Genomic DNA, 19,234 nt, shown 5'->3' on the forward strand with positions numbered 1-19,234 from the left:
GCACCTGCATGCCCACTTTCAATGACTGGTGTACCATGACACCCAGGTCTCGCTGCATCTCCCCTTTTCCTAGTCGGCCACCATTTAGATAATAGTCTGCTTTCCTGTTTTTGCCACCAAAATGGATAACCTCACATTAATGAGAAGCACAAACTTGTGAACGGGTCACATCGGTGGTTACGTCGACTGTAGATGAAATACCAAAAATACTCCCTGGGAAAGGGGGGGGGGGGGGGATCTCTGGTCTCTTCACGAATATAGTCAAATGTTTATAGGAGAGGCATAGATGGGGAGAACTGTCAGAACCTTTTCGTCAGGGTGGGGTAATGCCAAAGACTAGAGGGCGTAGAGGGGGGGGAAGGTTTAAAGGGGATATGCAGGGCAGATTTTACACACAGAGGAGTGGTGGGTGTCTGGATGGAGTTGCCAGGGGTGGGGGTTTATACGGGAGTGGTGTTTAAGAGGCCTTTAGATAGGCACATGAATATGGAGGGCTATAGATCACGTGCTGGCACAAGAGATTCATTTACTATGGTATCATGTTGAGCACGGACATTGTGGGCCGAAGGGCCTGTTCTATGATTGTTTCTGGAACGTCTAATGTTAAACAGCTAACAATATATTTCTCAGCAATGAATTTGGCGTTTTCCTGACAAAAAATTAGCAGGAAGATGCTACTAAGACAAAGCTCTTTGTTTCCATATCTTCTCCGTATCAGTCAGAGAGAGTTCATGCAGCAAGCAGGTCACTGGGTTTAGCGTTTACCTGTATCGACACACCTTTAAACACACACATTAAGGAACTCGCTCACAGGATGAGTCAGAGAGAAAACTAGAAAGGTGACATTTCTCTGATTTTATCGGCCAGCCTCAACTGAAGCTTCTTGTCCAAGCTTGTAGGATTTGGCAAAGGATTCTTGCCTGGAGATAGATCCAGAGGCACGGTTTCACCTGAGTTTCCAGTGTCACCCGATCACAAATACTCCCTAACAAACATGCAGATCGGTCGAGCAAGTCTGTACAGAAAGAGATTCTCACACATTAATAAATCAGTTTATTTATTGTGACAAATAATCAGCTGCAAAGCATTTAAACCACTATCAATAATACGATGCCACAGATAAAATGACCCATGTTACATTTTAAACCCATGCGTTGCTCTTGTAACACTGGAGGTTTAACTGCAGAGATTAATTTATACATGGAGGGAAGGAAGGAGTGATGTCAACATCACCCACTCCTTCTCTCCAGAGATGCTGCCTGTCCCGCTGAGTTACTCCAGCACTTTGTATCTCCCTTCAGGGTAAACCACCATCTGTTGTTCCTTCCTACACATATGAATTTATACATGTGACATCACCACAATGTGTCATTCTTGTTTGATTCACGTGAACTTTCTTTGTGCTAAGTGAGCTGCGTCCCTTGCTCGGGAGGTCAAAGATCTAGAATGGCCTCTTGCCCATCTCTGTCTAGCCTCAGCCAGACAGGGCCGAACCACCAAAACCGACAGAGTGCTCATTGATCACGTGATTGATTTTGGATCGTTAATATACAAACTCATACTCATTTGTTCTGCAGAAGCGACAGTGACTGCTTTTCAAAAAGCTTCGTTCTAGATTACAAAGTGTGTGTCAGGATGTTGTGTGGCTGCGATATAAAATGGAAACTCATGTTGTGCATGGATATTGCAGCAGAGGGGTTTTGTGAGGAGGAGGAGGTCGCTGTAAATACACGGCCTCCTTGTACAGCATCGCACCACTGATCAATCTGAGTTATGGATCTCAAATCCCAGCATCTGTTTGGTTTTCCAACCGGATAGGCTGGAGATCTTCATGTTTCCGGGGATGGAATGGCAGTCATGGTGTTAAGAACACTGTCCGATCTTATCGAGGAGACCTCCAGACAAATAACGTCCAGTGGAAAAAGAGTTAATGGGCGGCGTTGGTCATGGGATGGCGTCATAGTGATGGTAAACACATCTCTCTTTTTATTTTAATCCTTGTCTTTTACTACCAGCTTTATCTTGCTTTGTGAATCCAGGAATGGAAAAGTGGATCTTGAACATGAAGCGGGTTTCGTCAGGGTACAAAGTTGTCAGGGTGGTTTACCAGACTCTCCTAATTGGAGCTGGTTTTTGTTGGAATCGCAGAAAAATCGGAGTTTTCTGGGAAGCAGTTTCACGTCGACGGAGACGGCTTCGTGGTCTTCGTTATCGATGCTGAAGAACCCTTCAGTTCCCTGAGGAAAAGGAGAGAGAGGGAGAGGAGCAGAAATAATAGCACAACTGTTCAGAGTGGAAATGTTTCTTTCGTAACGGGCCCTGTCACACTTACGCAACTTTTTCGGTGACTGCTGGTCGTTGGAGGTTGCCGAAAATTTTCAACATGTTGAAAATCCAGCGGCGACCAGAACAAGGTACGACTCTTTGGGCGACTACTCACGACCGTAGAAACATAGAAAATAGGTGCAGGAATAGAGGCCATTCGGCCCTTCGAGCCTGCACCGCCATTCAATATGATCATGGCTGATCATCCAACTCAGTATCCTGTACCTGCCTTCCCTCCATACCCCCTGATCCCTTTAGCCACAAGGGCCACATCTAACTCCCTCTTAAATATAGCCAATGAACTGGCCTCAACTACCTTCTTAAATATAGCGAAGGAAATGTAGCGAAGGAAATAGGCAACATTTCAGGCCGAAACCCTGAAGGAAATAGGTAACGTTTCGGGCCGAAACCCTGAAGGAAATAGGTAACGTTTCGGGCCGAAACCCTTCTGGGTTTCGGCCCGAAACGTTGCCTATTTCCTTCGCTCCATAGATGCTGCTGCACCATAGAAACATAGAGAACAGGTGCAGGAGGAGGCCATTCGACCCTTCGAGCCTGCACCGCTATTCGATATGATCATGGCTGATCATCCAACTCAGTATCCTGTACCTGCCGTCTCTCCATACCCCCTGATCCCTTTAGCCACAAGGGCCACATATGACTCTCTCTTAAATATAACTGGCCTCAACTCCTTTCTGTGGCAGAGAATTCCACAGATTCACCACTCTCTCTGTAAAAAATGATTTTCTCATTCTCATACAGGCTTCACATGTCGCCTGTACGGCCGTGAGTCGTCTCCTCAGTCACCCAAAGAGTCGAAGGGTCTTTCTGGTCGCCGCTGGATTTTCAACATGTTGAAAATTTCGGCAAACCTGCAACGACCTACGACCGGGGTGCCGGCAGTCGCCCGAAAAAACCGCGCAAGTGGGACAGTCGCCCGTAAAAGTAACTGGAAGATTGAGGGAAACTAGCCAATGTTTTCCACCACATAACAGCACAATGTATATAGTGGTCGCTCACAAATGATCAATCCAATTGACAAACTCATCGTGAAGGCATTCTGTTCCCCTTCTTAATGCTGTTCCTCTTTAGGAAATGGCATTCAAATCTCTGAGTTTTTAAGAAGGAACAGCATGTGCTGGAAAATCGAAGGTAGACAAAAATGCTGGAGAAACTCAGCGGGTGCAGCAGCATCTATAAAGCGAAGGAAATAGGCAACGTTTTGGGCCGAAACCCGGAAGGGTTTCGGCCCGAAACGTTGCCTATTTCCTTCAGGGTTTCGGCCCGAAACGTTGCCTATTTCCTTCCGGGTTTCGGCCCGAAACGTTGCCTATTTCCTTCAGGGTTTCGGCCCGAAACGTTGCCTATTCCCTTCGCTCCATAGATGCTGCTGCACCCGCTGAGTTTCTCCAGCATTTTTGTCTACCTTCTACTATCTGACCTGTGACAGCCAGAATTAAGACAGCCAGTGTAAATTTAGCCCAAGTGCCGGCAGCCAAATCTCGGTGGAATGTTAAAAGCCAAAAGGGCGCAGAGTTTGTACTCAGCTGCCTTGAGTTATTACTGGGCAGGATTTCCCCCGCTTGTATTCTAGTGTGCAGCGAGCGATGGACTTTAACGCTTTTGATAATGCAGCTTACAAGACCCCCAGCAGGTTACTTGGAGTCTGAGTGTCTGACAGCACGGAAACAGGCCCCTCGGCCCAACCTGCCCCATCTACACTAGTCCCACCTGCCTGTGTTTGGCCCAATGTTAATAGCAAGGACATTCTTGTTATTGAGGGAGTGCAGCGTAGGTTTACAAGGTTAATTCCCGGGATGGCAGGACTGTCATAGGCTGAGAGAATGGAGCGGCTGGGCTTGTACACTCTGTGGAGTTCAGAAGGATGAGAGGGTATCTCATTGTAACATATAAGATTGTAAAGGTTTTGGACACGCTAGAGGCAGGAAACATGTTCCCGATGTTGGGGGAGACCAGAACCAGGGGCCACAGTTTAAGAATAAGGAGTAAGCCATTTAGAATGGAGACGGGGAAACACTTTTTCTCGCAGAGAGTGGTGTCTGTGGAATTCTCTACCTCAGAGGGCGGTGGAGGCAGGTTCTCTGGATGCTTTCAAGAGAGAGCTAGATAGGGCTCTTAAAAATAGCGGAGTCAGGGGATATGGGGAGAAGGCAGGAACGGGGTACTGATTGGGGATGATCAGCCATGATCACATTGAATGGCGGTGCTGGCTCGAAGGGCCGAATGGCCTACTCCTGCACCTAGTGTCTATTCTTCTAAACCCATCCTATCCATGTACCTGTCTTAATGTTTCTTAAATGTTGCAATAGCCCCTGCCTCAACCACCTCCTCTGGCAGCTTATTCCATTCACGCCCCACCCTTTAATAGGAGCCCCTCAGGTTCCTATTAAATCTTTTCCCCCTCACCTTAAATCTATGTCACCTGGTTCTTGATTCACTACTCTGGGCAAGAGACTCTTCACTTCTACCCGATCTATTCCTCTCATGATTCTGTACACCTCTATAAGATCATCCCACATCCTCCTGTGCTCCAAGGAATAGAGTCCTAGCCTGCTCAACCTCTCCCTATAGCTTAGGCTCTCTGGTCCTGGCGACAGCCTCGTAAATCTTCTCTGCGCCCTTTCCAGCTTGACAACTTCTTTCCTATAACCCGGTGCCCTAAACTGAACACAATACTCTAAACGCTACTTGCTCCTGAGAATTGTTTGTAACCCAGCAATGCATTTAAATAAGAACTATGGACAGGGTGTGGGTAAAACGGGCTGTTTAACGCTACCATTCAGATTTCCATGCAAGGTGCAATAGTCTTGTCACAAACGGCAGGCGATACCTCCAGCCCCGCAGCCTCGAGCAAATCCATCCTGCTAGTTGCCGTAACCCTGAGCTGTACGAGATACAGCACAGAAACAGGCCCTTCGGCCCATCAGGTCTGCACCGACCTGCGATCCCCGCACATTAACACTATCCTACACACACACACACACACACTAGGGACAATTTACACTTATTCCAAACCAATTTACTTACAAACCTGTACGTCTTTGGACTGTGGGAGGAATACAAAAGATCTGGGAGAAAACCCACGCAGGTCACGGGGAGAACGTACAAACTGTACAGACAGCGCCCGTAGTCGGGATGGAGCCCGGATCTCTGGAGCTGCAAGCGCTGTAAGGCAGCAACTCTACCGCTGCGCCACCGGGCCACTGCCGCCACAAGTCAGGCTTTCGTAACCCGGGAGAAAACCTGGACCAACTAGCCAGATTTTGACGGCAAATTCACAAGTACTAACGGCGGGAACCCCTCACACTGTTTACAGAAGAAAGCCGTGACTCTTCCTCAATCTTTGTAATGTACAGGCAATGGAAGCAGAGCCTTACTTACCTCTGGGAGGTGTAATTTGCAGAGACTGGCCTGGAGGATGTGGCTACCTTCAGGGCATGAGAACGGGTCAGTCAACTTCTGGCTCCTGTTAATGGATCAAGGAAGAAATGAGCAACTTGTATCACAGAGTGTTTAAGGAGGAACTGCAGATGCTGGAAAATGGAAGGTACACAAAAAGGCTGGAGAAACTCAGCGGGTGCAGCAGCATCTTATGGAGCGAAGGAAATAGGCAACGTTTCGGACCGAAACCCTGAAGGAAATAGGCAACGTTTCGGACCGAAACCCTGAAGGAAATAGGCAACGTTTCGGACCGAAACCCTGAAGGAAAAAGGCAACGTTTCGGGCCGAAACCCTTCTGGGTTTCGGCCCGAAACGTTGCCTTTTTCCTTCGCTCCATAGATGCTGCTGCACCCGCTAAGCTTCTCCAGCTTTTTTGTGTACCTTGTATCACTGAGTGCTACTTTGTTGTTTCTGGACGCACAGGGAATGAATCGAACGACATGGGTGGGGCCGTTATCAATCTTCAGGCTTGTATCTACTTCCTTGCAAGATTAGCAGATTCGATACGCACCTCCAGACTCAGGAACAGCTTCATCCCCAGAGCTATCGCTGCTCTGAACGGGCCCTGCTGAGTGTCCCCCCCACCCCCACCCCCACCCCCATGAACTATATTCACGCACATCGACCCGGCACAGACATATTTGCACTCTAGACTGTTTTACTGTCCTTTTAAAAAAATAAAAATCTCGGGGTATCTAAATCTACATTTTATTAGTTGTTTAAGATATGACTATCGGATGGAAGCCGCATATCAAATCTCGTTGCCCCTACGTGCAACGACATTGAAAGATATTATTATTATATTATTATTATCATGTTGATGACGATTCTCTTGAGCTTCTACAGGAGTACAGTAGAGAGCATATTGACTGGTGGCATCGCGGCCTGCTTCAGCCACTCGAACATTACAAGAAGTGGGGAACGCTGCCCAGTACATCACTGGTACTGACCTCCCCACCATCAAAGGCACTGTCACAACAAGGCTGCCAGCATCATCGTGGACCCACACCAACAATCATAGAAACATAGAAACATAGAAATTAGGTGCAGGAGTAGGCCATTCGGCCCTTCGAGCCTGCACCGCCATTCAATATGATCATGGCTGATCATCCAACTCAGTATCCCGTACCTGCCTTCTCTCCACACTCTCATCTCACTCCATGCAGGAAATATGTTCCCAATGTTGGGGCGAGTCCAGAACCAGGGGCCACACACAGTCTTAGAATAAAGGGGAGGCCATTTAAGACTGAGGTGAGAAAAAAACGTTTTCACCCAGAGAGTTGTGAATTTGTGGAATTCCCTGCCACAGAGGGCAGTGGAGGCCAAATCACTGGATGGATTTAAGAGAGAGTTAGATAGAGCTCCAGGGGCTAGTGGAGTCAAGGGATATGGGGAGAAGGCAGGCACGGGTTATTGATTGGGGACGATCAGCCATGATCACAATGAATGGCGGTGCTGGCTCGAAGGGCCGAATGGCCTCCTCCTGCACCTATTTTCGGGAAGAAAGTACAGGAGCCTGAAAACCGTGACCTCCAGGTTCAGAAACAGCTTCTTCTCAACAACCTTCAGGCTCTTGAACACTACAAACTCCAACTAAACCCTGAACAACAAACTACCGAGCTTGCACTAGGGACTTTGTTTTGTTTTTGCACTATATTGGGTTTTTTTTAATGAAATGTATTTTTTTTTGTTTGGGTTATTATATCATCTACTGAAAGGGCCTTTTCACGGGGCGAGTTGACGCAAGATGTCACCAGAGTGAAGAGGTCGTGGTCCAGCACGAGTCTCGCACGATATAACGGCAGTAGATAAAGAGTTCCCACGGTACTCGGCATTTATGTTATTCGTGCGAGTTACTTGGCCGTTTCCCGAGCTGTCGCGTTAAATCTTGAATGAACATCGTGAACTACACGTGACACAAATGATGTAACTTTTTTTTTCACACACTATATATATCCTCCCTTGGTTGAATCGGCTCAAATGTCTTCTGTATTATGGCAAGAAAGTAAATTGCAACGTAGCCATCAAAATGTTTGCAACTGGATTTTAAATGAATGGGAAACTTTTAAATGGAGGAAAATAGTTTTTATAAATTAATAACTTTTGTATGGCGATCATTTAAATGTCTAAACTATGGTTTATCCCAGGCGCTATTCATAAAGACGAAGCTTGCACATATGCATATAAAAATCTTACATGTGCACACATTTACCAGTCAACTTTTCAATTCGTGAATTCGTTTTACTTTTATAACGGGAGTGCCTTTATTAATCTATCCAGTAGTAACCACAGATGCTGTGATTCCAGTACTTGCTTTGATTTGTAATGCTTCAAACCTAACTTACTGGCCGAATTGCACTTTATGATCTTCCAAGGTGGTGAAAGGCGCCACGTAAATGCAAGTTCATTGGCAGTATATGGGCAGAGACCCATTGGCAGGAATGTGCAAGTTTACTCGGAGCTTGCATTAAAAACGTGGACGTGAATGCAAAAACGATGTGAAGGAAGGACATGACCTTTTACAGAGAGGGTGTTTACTGCTGCCTCGCAGATGATCCATCCCTGCACCGTGATCTGCTCCGATCAGACTAGGGGGGTAGGGAGGTGGCAATAGGGCCTCTGTCTCCAAATGGGACAGAGCAGCAAGAAAGTGCCTGACCTGCAGAGTCACAAGGAGGAAGAGCAGGGCGCAGCAGCACAAGCAGTGCAACCAGAGGCATCTCCTGCCGCTGCTGCCGCTGCTGCTGCTGCTGCTGTTGTTGTTGTTGTTGTTGTTGCCGCGGCGCCGCTGCTGCTGCTGCCCCCGCGCCCACGGCTCCTCCATCTCGCTACAGTAACAAAGGGGGCATGGTCCCGCCCACCTCGCCCGCTCCCATTGGCCCGCCCGCTCCCTCCCCGACCCCTCCCTTTGTGACGTCGTCGCCGCCTGCCTGCGAATGGTCGCCTCCGCTGTCAATCAACCGCCCCCCCCTTCTCCCCACGTGACCCTTTCGGTGGATCACCCACCCTCTGAGCTCCTTCTGGCTTGCTAGATGGGTCCCTATTTGCTCAGCCGCTTGCACGCCAAGCCCACATCTGGCAAGCGTGCCAGGCATGCACAGGGGTCGGAAGAGCAAGACAGTTATCTGCATTAATTGAGAATTCTAACCATATTTGTGCAAAGTCATGAAGTAATTGGGCACGGAAGCAAGCCCTTCGGCCCAACTTGCCCACGCCAACTAGGGTTGACAACTTTCTCACTCCTAAATAAGGGTCAAAGGGTCAAAATAAGGGACAAATTTGCCGACGGCAATTCGTTGACCGAGCCGGTGGGCCAGCTGAGGAGTTTTGGCCCGGGCACCGGAGAATATTCGGCACCCCATCCAACTCATGAACCGATGATCGGCCATGAGAAGGAGGGCTGGAGGTGTCGGCGGTAAGCGAAAGTCTAAAGGTCGAACAGCTGGCCAGGCTGCCGAACCTTGCTCACCCTCTCCCTGCTCCAAGGAGCCCACAGGCAGTGTTATCTGTGGCATCTCCTGTTGCCTCTCCACCTGTCTCTCTTGCTGCGTCTCCTCCTCATTCTCCTGCATGGCAAAAACATCTCTGACCAGCTTTACCCCCTTCCTTTGAGATTTTCTGGGAGCCATCTCTGCAATTGTTCCTGTTAAAAAGATTATCCAACAATGACAATTAGGTGGGACGTCCTCGAAGGACACATGTTCCCATGTGTCCTTTTGAGACCACCTTTTTTAGTCACCCTCTGTCCCCTCTGTCCAGCTTCCGGGTTTACCGTTCGCAGGAGTTCCCACGCGCTATATCTCTAAAATCTGAAGTTATGTAATGTCTAAAGGAACTGCAGACGCTGGTTAATGCTGGTTAATATGCACAGAAGGACACAAAATGTTGGTGTAACTCAGCAGGTAAGTCAGATCTGGGAAGAAAAGCATAAAAAGCTGGAGTAAGTCAGCGGGTCAGGCATCATCTCTGGAGAAAAAGAATAGGTGACGATTCGAATCGGAGCCCTTCTTCAGACATCCTAATCGGAATTGAGTCTGAAGATGTGTCTCGTCCCGAAACATCAGCTTTTTTTCTCCAGAGATGCTGCTTGACTCGCTGAGTTACTCCAGCTTTTTGTGTCTGTCTTCGGTTTAAACCAGCATGTGCAGTTCACTCCTTACACGGGTCTCTGCACAACATTGATTGGTAGCGTTCCGGACCCCTGGACCCGAGGACTCCGACCTGTATCTCTCAAAGAAGTACATGTGAAAAATATCTCACGGACCATAAAAATGCGTAACCTTTCAGTAAAGTCCCTTTTAAAGTCCCTTTTAAAGATTATAGTTATTTTCTTGAATCTCATTAACATAACTCATGAATAAGTTGATGTCCATATGCGGATGTAAATCTTTATTTTTATTTATTTTTTAAATTCAATCCCACTGAAGATAATTTGTAATCACCTTCTGTCCCCTCTGTCCAGCTTCCGGGTTCACCGTTCGCAGGAGTTCCCACGGTACCCGCAAGAGTTATTACGGATATCGCACGGATATCGCACTGGCCACTACGTTCATATAATGTTGCAATACTCAACCACAAGTGTACAAGTCACTCTTGGAGAAATTCCAATTTTCTTGAATTTTCTCCCGAGTGACCAAGTTACACGATGACCTGCCGTTAGCGCTACGGTGGTCCACGGTGGTCCACGAATGCCGCACTGTTATCGCACGAGGTTCCCACGATGTTGAACTCTGGTTAACTCTTGCGTCAAGTCGCCCCGTGTAAAAGCCGCATGAGCGCTGCGTTTACAACCTGTGCTGCTGCTGCTGCAAGTAAGCATTTCATTTAATAATTACAAAAAAACAATACCAATATGTTGTAAAAATATGCAGGACTGTCAAATGCTGAGGGAATGGAGTGGCTGGGCTTGTGTACTCTGGAGTTTAGAAGACTGAAAGGGGATCCGGTATTTTGTTGGTTCACATGCTTGATCAATGGTGTTTTATCATTAATTAGTGTTTTCTGAGTCATTCATAACTGTCACTGTATGTCATGTTGTTACTTGTGGGCGGAGCACCAAGGCAAATTCCTTGTATGTGAATACTTGGCCAATAAACTTACTTACTTACTTACTTATTGAAACATATAAGATTATTAAGGGTTTGGACACGCTAGAGGCAGGAAACATGTACCCGATGTTGGCGGAGTCCCTGGTTCTGGACTCTCCCAACATCAGGAACATGTTTCCTGCCTCTAGCGTGTCCAAACCCTTAACAATCTTATATGTTTCAATGCGATGCCCTCTCATCCTTCCAAACTCCAGAGTGTACAAGCCCAGCTGCTCCATTCTCTCAGGATATGACAGTCCCGCCATCCCGGGAATTAACCTTGTGAACCTACGCTGCACTCCCTCAATAGCAAGAAAATGAACCTGGTCAGCTGTCTGAGTGCAACAGCCCTTTTCAAGGCAGATCTTCCACAAGCTGAGCTGCGAACGGGAACACAGATAAAGCAGAACACAACAACACTCACCCCATGGTGACAAACTGCCTCTTGCTGACAGGGTCTGGCTCAATACAGATGTTCATGGCATCTTCAGTGCGCTGCAGAACAAAGCAATACGTCTTACTCACGATGTCACTGTTAAAATCTCCATGCATGTTGTGGGTGTGGTAGAGTGCGGCTGGAATGCACTGCTCAGTGTACATGTATTATCGGGAATAAATGCTTTTGGCACAATCATTCCCCAATCACACACAGACAACTCATGGGCGGCACAGAGGCGCAGTGCTGGAGTTGCTGCCGTACAGCGCCAGAGACCCGGGTTCCATCCTGGGAGGAATCCGGAGCACCCGGAGAAAACTCACTCGGTAACAGGGAGAACGTGAAAACTCCATACAGACAGCACGCTGTCTGTATGGAGTTTTTACGTTCTCCCCGTTACCGAGTGAGTTTTCTCCGGGTGCTCCGGATTCCTCCCACCACTCCAAATACAATAGACAATAGGTGCAGGAGTAGGCCATTTGGCCGTTCAATGTGATCATGGCTGATCATCCCCAATCAGTACCCCGTTCCTGCCTTCTCCCCATATCACCTGACTCCGCTATTTTTAAGAGCCCTATCTCGCTCTCTCTTGAAAGCATCCAGAGAACCTGCCTCCACCGCCCTCTGATGCAGAGAATTCCACAGACTCACCACTCTGTGAGAAAAAGTGTTTCCTCGTCTCCGTTCTAAATGGCTTACTCCTTATTCTTAAACTGTGTGTGCCCCCTGGTTCTGGACTCCCCCCCAACATCGGGAACACATTTCCTGCCTCCAGCATGTCCAAACCCTTAATAATCTTATATATTTCAATGAGATATCCTCTCATCCTTCTAAACTCCAGAGTGTACAAGCCTTAATTCTCCTTAACAATCTTATACGTACAGGTTTGTAGGTTAATTGGCTTCGATAAACATTGTAAATTGTCTCTAGTGCGTATAACAGAGCTGGTGTACGGGGGATCGCTGGTCGGCGCAGATTCAGTGGGCCGAAGGGCCTGTTTCCGCTCTGTATCTCTAAATTAAACAACACATACACTTTCATAGAGACATAGAAACATAGAAAATAGGTGCAGGAGGAGGCCATTCGGCTCTTCGAGCCAGCACCGCCATTCATTGTGATCATGGCTGATCGTCCCCTATCAATAATAACGTGTGGTTCGTGGGGTTTGACCGCGAGCGGTTGCTCCCGTCCCCGACAATGCCCTCACCTTGAGATGGACATGTTTGTTGAGGGTGCTGATGGTCACCTCCGCGGTGGGCTTCTCCACCTCCTCCCACACCAATGGCTCCACCGGCTCCACGCTCACTGCGGCCACAAGAACAAAGTCAGAGTCTCCTCCAACAACCACCTCTCAACAACAAGCAGAACTAGATTCAAGATTCAAGTGAGTTTATTGTCATGTGTCCCTGATAGGACAATGAAATTCTTGCTTTGCTTCAGCACAACAGAACATAGTAGGTATTGACTACAAAACAGATCAGTGTGTCCATATACCATTATATAAATATACACACACATGAATAAATAAACTGATAAAGTGCAAATAACAGATAATGGGCTATTAATGTTCAGAGTTTTGTCCGAGCCAAGTTTAATAGCCTGATGGCTGTGGGGAAGTAGCTATTCTTGAACCTGGTCGTTGCAGTCTTCAGGCTCCTGTACCTTCTACCTGAAGGTAGTGGGGAGATGAGTGTGTGGCCAGGATGGTGTGGGTCCTTGACGATACTGCCAGCCTTTTTGAGGCAGCGACTGCGATAGATCCCCTCGATGGAAGGAAGGTCAGAGCCGTAGGAAGGAACTGCAGATGCAGGTTTACACTGAAGATGAGACACAAAATGGTGGAGTTGTGGCGCCTTCACGCCTGCGTTGGTGTTGCGCACAGACCGTCACCGCTGGCCACTCGCCAGCAGCCTCACGCGAAGGCCCAGCCACGAGAGCTCAATAACAACTCCATGGCTAGACGCACTAATTGGCCTTGTATGCACAGGGGTTATGATTGGTGAGACTGTAGGTAAAAGGGGCTTGTGCAATAAACGAGACACTAGATGTCCGACTCAGTCACGTGTCCTTTGTTCTTTGCTCCCTGTCGTGGGATTCAGTAGATCCTACAGAGTAACTCAGCGGGACAGGCAGCATCTCTGGAGAGAAGGAATGGGCAACGGCTCGGGTCAAGAAGGCCTGTCCCGCTGAATTACTCCAGCATTTTGTGTCTACAATCAGAACTGGTTCACCTTCTTCTCAGCTTCCGTGTTAAATTTTGTTTGACAGTGTTCATAAAAAAACCTTAAAACATTTTAACGATTTAAACATGTCATGTTAGGTAAGCTGCTGCTAAAGAATTAGTTTGATCCTTGTTTCTATTTTTATTTTTAACCTTTCTCACTAATGGGAGAGCACGGGAAAGAGAGGGGAAAAAGAGAGCGAGAGCGAGAGAGAGAACAGCTAATTCATTTCAAGTGCACAACTGGGTAGCTGCGCAGCCACGCTGTAATTGTTGGTACCAAAAGAAGGAAACGTTTGAAGACTCAAGCACCTCACCCTCTTTGGGAGTTGCCCAGTACAGCTCCAGTCGTCTGAGTATCCGTCGCCACAGGCTGGGCCGTGACAGATTCTCGTGGGATTGTGTCGGTGGTATCTCAGTGGGGCCCAGGTATGCGATGGAGGCCTGGCGAGTGGGTGGCCAAGTCTGGACAGCAAAAACAGACACATAGCACGCTGTTAATAACATCTATACCCCTGCTCAGGCTGAATGCCATTATAGCACTGCAGTGTCAAACCTGAAATGCAGTTGAAATACGAAACGTTCGATCCAGACTTTGGGTGCTGTCAGTGCGGAGTTTGCACGTTCTCCCAGTGACCGGCGTGGATTTGCTCCAGTTTCCACACACACGCCAAAGATGTGCAGGTTTGTAGGTTAATTGGCTTTAGTACAAATTGTAAATTCTCCCTAGTGTGTGTGGCATAGTGCTAGTGTGCGGGGATCAATGGTCGGCGCGGAGTCGGTGGGTGGAAGGGTCTCTTTCCGCGCGCTCTCTCTTAAAAATAGCGGAGTCAGGGGATATGGGGAGAAGGCAGGAACGGGGTACTGGGGATGACCAGCCATGATCACATTGAATGGCGGCACTGACTCGAAGGGCCGAATGGCCTACTCCTGCACCTATTGTCTATTGTCATAAACTAAACTAAATAAACGGTGTTAAATTGAATAATGCATTACCCCCAAAGCACTTCTCAATGGTGGAGAAACTGATTCCAAGCCTAGGGAGGGGTCATTTGGACACGGGATGGTCAGGCTGAGTTGTTATCAGGTTCCTCGGGGAGAAGGCGGAGGCAAAATGGGCTGGCGCTTCCAGAGAGTAGGATCGCGATGTCTTAAAAGTTGCCGGTCAGTGATGGGGCAAAGGAAATGAGGAATAGACAACAGATTGTGTTGGAGGAATTCAGGTGGTCTCGAGAAGAGGCCTTTATAACAAGAGGAATCGAATATAGGAGCAAAGAGGTCCTTCTGCAGTTGTACAGAGCCCTAGTGAGACCACACCTGGAGTATTGTGTGCAGTTTTGGTCCCCTAATTTTGAGGGAGGACATTCTTGCTATTGAGGGAGTGCAGCGTAGGTTTACAAGGTTAATTCCCGGGATGGCGGGACTGTCGTATGCTGAGAGAATGGAGCACCTGGCCTTGTACAAAGAAGGATGAGAGGATATCTTATTGAAACATATAAGATTATTAAGGGTTTGGACACACTAAAGGCAGGAAACATGTTTCCGATGTTGGGGGAGTCCAGAACCAGGGGCCACAGTTTAAGGATAAGTCATTTAGAACGGAGACGAGGAAACACTTTTTCTCACAAAGAGAGTGGTGAGTCTGTGGAATTCTCTGCCTCAGAGGGCAGTGGAGGCAGGTTCTCTGGATGCTTTCAAGAGAGAGCTAGATAGGGCTCTTAAAAATAGCGGAGTTACGGGACATGGGGAGAAGGCAGGGACGGGGTACAGATTGGGGATGATCAGCCATGAATACATGTGCTGGCACTAAAGGGCCGAGTGGCCTACTCCTGCACCTATTGTCTATTGTCTAGTGAGAAGGCAGAATGAGTTTCAGAATAAGGGAGGTAGACACAAAATGCTGGAGTAACTCAGCGGGTGAGGCAGCACCTTCGATTTTACCAGCATCTGCAGTTCTTTCTTGCACATTCAGGATAGGGGATGCAAAGACGGCACAGTGGCGCAGCGGTAGGTTTGCTGCCTTATAGACCTTACAGACCCGGGTTCGATCCTGACCGCGGGTCCACGCCCGGCCATCGATCGCCTGTTCGCGCTAGTTCCACGTGATCCCATCCACTTTACGTTTATCGTTATCCCATCTGCGTTTCTCATCCACTCCCTCCACACTGTGTGGGGGAACAATTTACAGAGGGGCCATTTAACCTGTGTGTCTTTCGGGACGTGGATAGGAAACCGGAGCATCCGGAAGGAACCCACGGGGTCACAGGGAGAGCGTGCAAACTCCACACAGACAGCACCCAAGGTCAGGATCTCTGGCGCGGTATGGCAGCAGCTCTACCACGGTGCTGCCCTGCCGATTTATAATATTAAAATGTACAATCAGAGTTATTACTTGCGAACATTTTGTTAGCTCCTCTGTAACTGATTAATTGAGATCAAACCAGAGACGCAGTTAATTGCTTAACATTCCGTCCTTTGTGCAAACATCTTGTTAGCTCTTCTATAAATGATTCATTGAGATCGAACCTAAAGTGGTTAATGGCTTAACATTCCATCCTTGATCCACTTGATCTAGGTCCTTTTCATTACAATGTTAGTCGACTTATCCAGTAGCATCAATATCGCCCCTTGGAAAAGTAAAATAGACCTTAAAGGGCCTGTCCCACTTACGCAATTTTTTTCGGCGACTTGCCGGCACCCGCCATGGTCGCAGCAGGTCGCCGAAGATTTTCGAAGGTAGACAAAATTGCTGGAGAAACTCAGCGGGTGTGGCAGCATCTATGGAGCGAAGGAAATAGGCAACGTTCGGACCGAAACCCTGAAGGAAATAGGCAACGTTTCGGGCCGAAACCCGGAAGGAAATAGGCAACGTTTCGGGCCGAAACCCGGAAGGGTTTCGGCACGAAACGTTACCTATTTCCTTCGCTCCATAGATGCTGCCGTACCCGCTGAGTTTCTCCAGCACTTTTGTCTACCTTCGATTTTCCAGCATCTGCAGTTCCTTCTTGAACGCCGAAAATTTTCAACAGGTTATCTCTGGATTTTCAACATGTTGAACATTTTCGGAGACCTGCCGCGACTATGACGGGTGCCGGCAAGCCGCCGAAAAAAACTAGGGGTCACAGTTTAAGGATAAGAGGGAAGTCTTTTAGGACCGAGATAAGAAAATAATTTTTTACACAGAGTGGTGAATCTGTGGAATTCTCTGCCACAGAAGGTAGTTGAGGCCAGTTCATTGGCTATATTTAAGAGGGAGTTAGATGTGGCCCTTGTGGCTAAATTGATCAGGGGGTATGGAGAGAAGGCAGGGATGGGATACCGAGTTGGATGATCAGTCATGATCATATCGAATGGCGGTGCAGGTTCGAAGAGCCAAATGGCCTACTCCTGCACCTATTTTCTATGTTTCTATGTTTCTAAACTCAGCGGGTGCAGCAGCATCTATGGAGCGAAGGAAATAGGCAACATTTCGGGCCGAAACCCTTCCGGGTTTCGGTCCGAAACGTTGCCTATTTCCTTCAGGGTTTCGGCCCGAAACGTTGCCTATTTCCTTCGCTCCATAGATGCTGCTGCACCCGCTGAGTTTCTCCAGCACTTTTGTCTACCTTCGATTTTCCAGCATCTGCAGTTCCTTCTTAAACACATTGCATCGACCCTAATCTCAGCTCAAAAAACGGGAAGGTTAAAAATCACGCACTCACTTGAATTATACTGATCAGATGACAAGCCTTGTCCTTGAGGGGCCCAAGATACCAATATCTGCAGTGGGATAAAATGGAAAGAACGCAGTGAATGCATTAACAACATTTATTATTGAACACAAATACTGGGCAGTACATTAGGAGCCAGACTATAGTAAACAGCATTAAGGCCACACACATATTTATATTGTGTCTTGCACAATCCTGGGCTTCCCGACCAAAACAATATTTTGATAATGTAAGCTGTGGTCTTGTTATATGTTAGAAACTTACAAAATTCTTAAGGGGTTGGACAGGCTAGATGCAGGAAGATTGTTCCCGATGTTGGATAAGTCCAGAACAAGGGGTCACAGGGTGAGGGTAAGGGGGAAGTCTTTTAGGACCGAGATGAGAATTTTTTTTTTCACACAGAGAGACAATAGACAATAGGTGCAGGAGGAGGCCATTTGGCCCTTACATTCAATGTGATTATGGCTGATCATCCACAATCAGTACCCCGTTCCTGTCTTCTCCCCATATCCCATGACTCAGCTATCTTTAAGAGCCCTATCTAGCTCTCTCTTGAAAGCATCCAGAGAACCGGCCTCCACCGCCCTCTGAGGCAGAGAATTCCACAGATTCACAACTCTCTGTGTGAAGAATTGTTTCCTCATCTCCGATCTAAATGGCTTATCCCTTATTCTTAAACTGTGGCCCCTGGTTCTGGACTTCCCCAACATCAGGAACATGTTTCCTGCCTCCAGTGTGTCCAAACTCTTAATAATCTTATATGTTTCAATAAGATCTCCTCTCATCCTTATAAATTCCAGAGTGTACAAGCCCAGCCGCTCCATTTTCTCAGCATATGACAGTCCCGCCATCCCGGGGATTAACCTTGTAAACCTGTGCTGCACTCCCTCAATAGCAATGTCTTGCCCATCAGTGGTCAAACAGTGAGGCACATCATTAGTCAAACCTGATTGTGGACAGAAATAGTAATTGTCCTCATCACCCTGGAATTTAAGGAATAAAGCATTGCACAGTCTGACATGTAATTTTACAAATGAGATACAGATGAATCATTCATTGCCCTGGCTGGGCTTCTCCACTGACTTATGAGCAAGTCTCTTACTTGGGGAGTTTGGCTGCAGCATCCCTGTACGCTCCCCACCGCAACCCAGTCACTGCAAACACCGGACGATCTTTATCACCCTGGAAGCACATTGGGAGAAATCACATTTAGAAGCTACATTGAACAGGAGTTCACCACAGTTTAATGCATCCACAAAAGCATGCTCTTGTCATCAATAATACTTCAGTCTTTAAAGGGCCTGTCCCACTTACGCGACCATTACAGGCAACTGCCGGCACCTGTGAGAGGTCGCCGAAATTTTCAACATGTTCAAACTTCAGCGGCGACCAGAAAGACGCTATGTCTCTTTGGAGACCTCTCACGACCATACAGTATACGCTGGAGTTTAGAAGGATGAGAGGATATCTCATTGAAACATATAAGATTGTAAAGGGCTTGGACACGCTAGAGGCAGGAAACATGTTCCCGATGTTGGGGGAGTCCACAGTTTAAGAATAAGGAATAAGCCATTTAGAACGGAGACGAGGAAACACTTTTTCTCACGGAGAGTGGTGAGTCTGTGGAATTCTCTGCCTCAGAGGGTGGTGGAGGCAGGTTTTCTGGATGTTTTCAAGAGAGAGCTAGATAGGGCACTTAAAGATAGCGGAGTCAGGGGATATGGGGAGAAGGCAGGAACGGGGTACTGATTGGGGATGATCAGCCATGATCACATTGAATGGTGGTGCTGGCTCGAAGGGCCGAATAGCCTACTCCTGCACCTATTGTCTATTGTCTACAGGCTGTATGGTCGTGAGAGTTCTCCTATGGACGTGAGAGATCACCCGCGACATGTCGCCAGGGGTCGTCTGCATGTCCGTGAGAGGTCTCCAAAGAGTCGTAGCGTCTTTCTGGTCGTTGCTGAAATATGTTGAACATTTCGGCGACCTCTCA

At 47.6% G+C, this 19,234-nt stretch overlaps 1 protein-coding gene across 1 annotated transcript in view; it reads right to left on the bottom strand.

The window, feature by feature from the left end:
- Positions 1-1,033: 1,033 nt before the first annotated feature.
- Positions 1,034-19,234, bottom strand: part of agk (acylglycerol kinase) — a 49,885-nt gene continuing 31,684 nt past the window's right edge. Inside the window, exons 10-16 of the mRNA XM_033037484.1 lie at positions 18,344-18,423; positions 17,233-17,290; positions 13,849-13,996; positions 12,518-12,615; positions 11,299-11,369; positions 5,728-5,812; positions 1,034-2,237 (exon numbers count right to left, since the gene is read on the bottom strand). Coding sequence (XP_032893375.1) covers positions 2,094-2,237; positions 5,728-5,812; positions 11,299-11,369; positions 12,518-12,615; positions 13,849-13,996; positions 17,233-17,290; positions 18,344-18,423 — 684 coding nt within the window. The 3' untranslated portion in view covers positions 1,034-2,093. The remainder of the gene's footprint in view (positions 2,238-5,727; positions 5,813-11,298; positions 11,370-12,517; positions 12,616-13,848; positions 13,997-17,232; positions 17,291-18,343; positions 18,424-19,234) is intronic.

The sequence above is a fragment of the Amblyraja radiata genome, chromosome 19, assembly GCF_010909765.2.
Source record: "Amblyraja radiata isolate CabotCenter1 chromosome 19, sAmbRad1.1.pri, whole genome shotgun sequence".
Lineage (NCBI taxonomy): Eukaryota > Metazoa > Chordata > Chondrichthyes > Rajiformes > Rajidae > Amblyraja > Amblyraja radiata.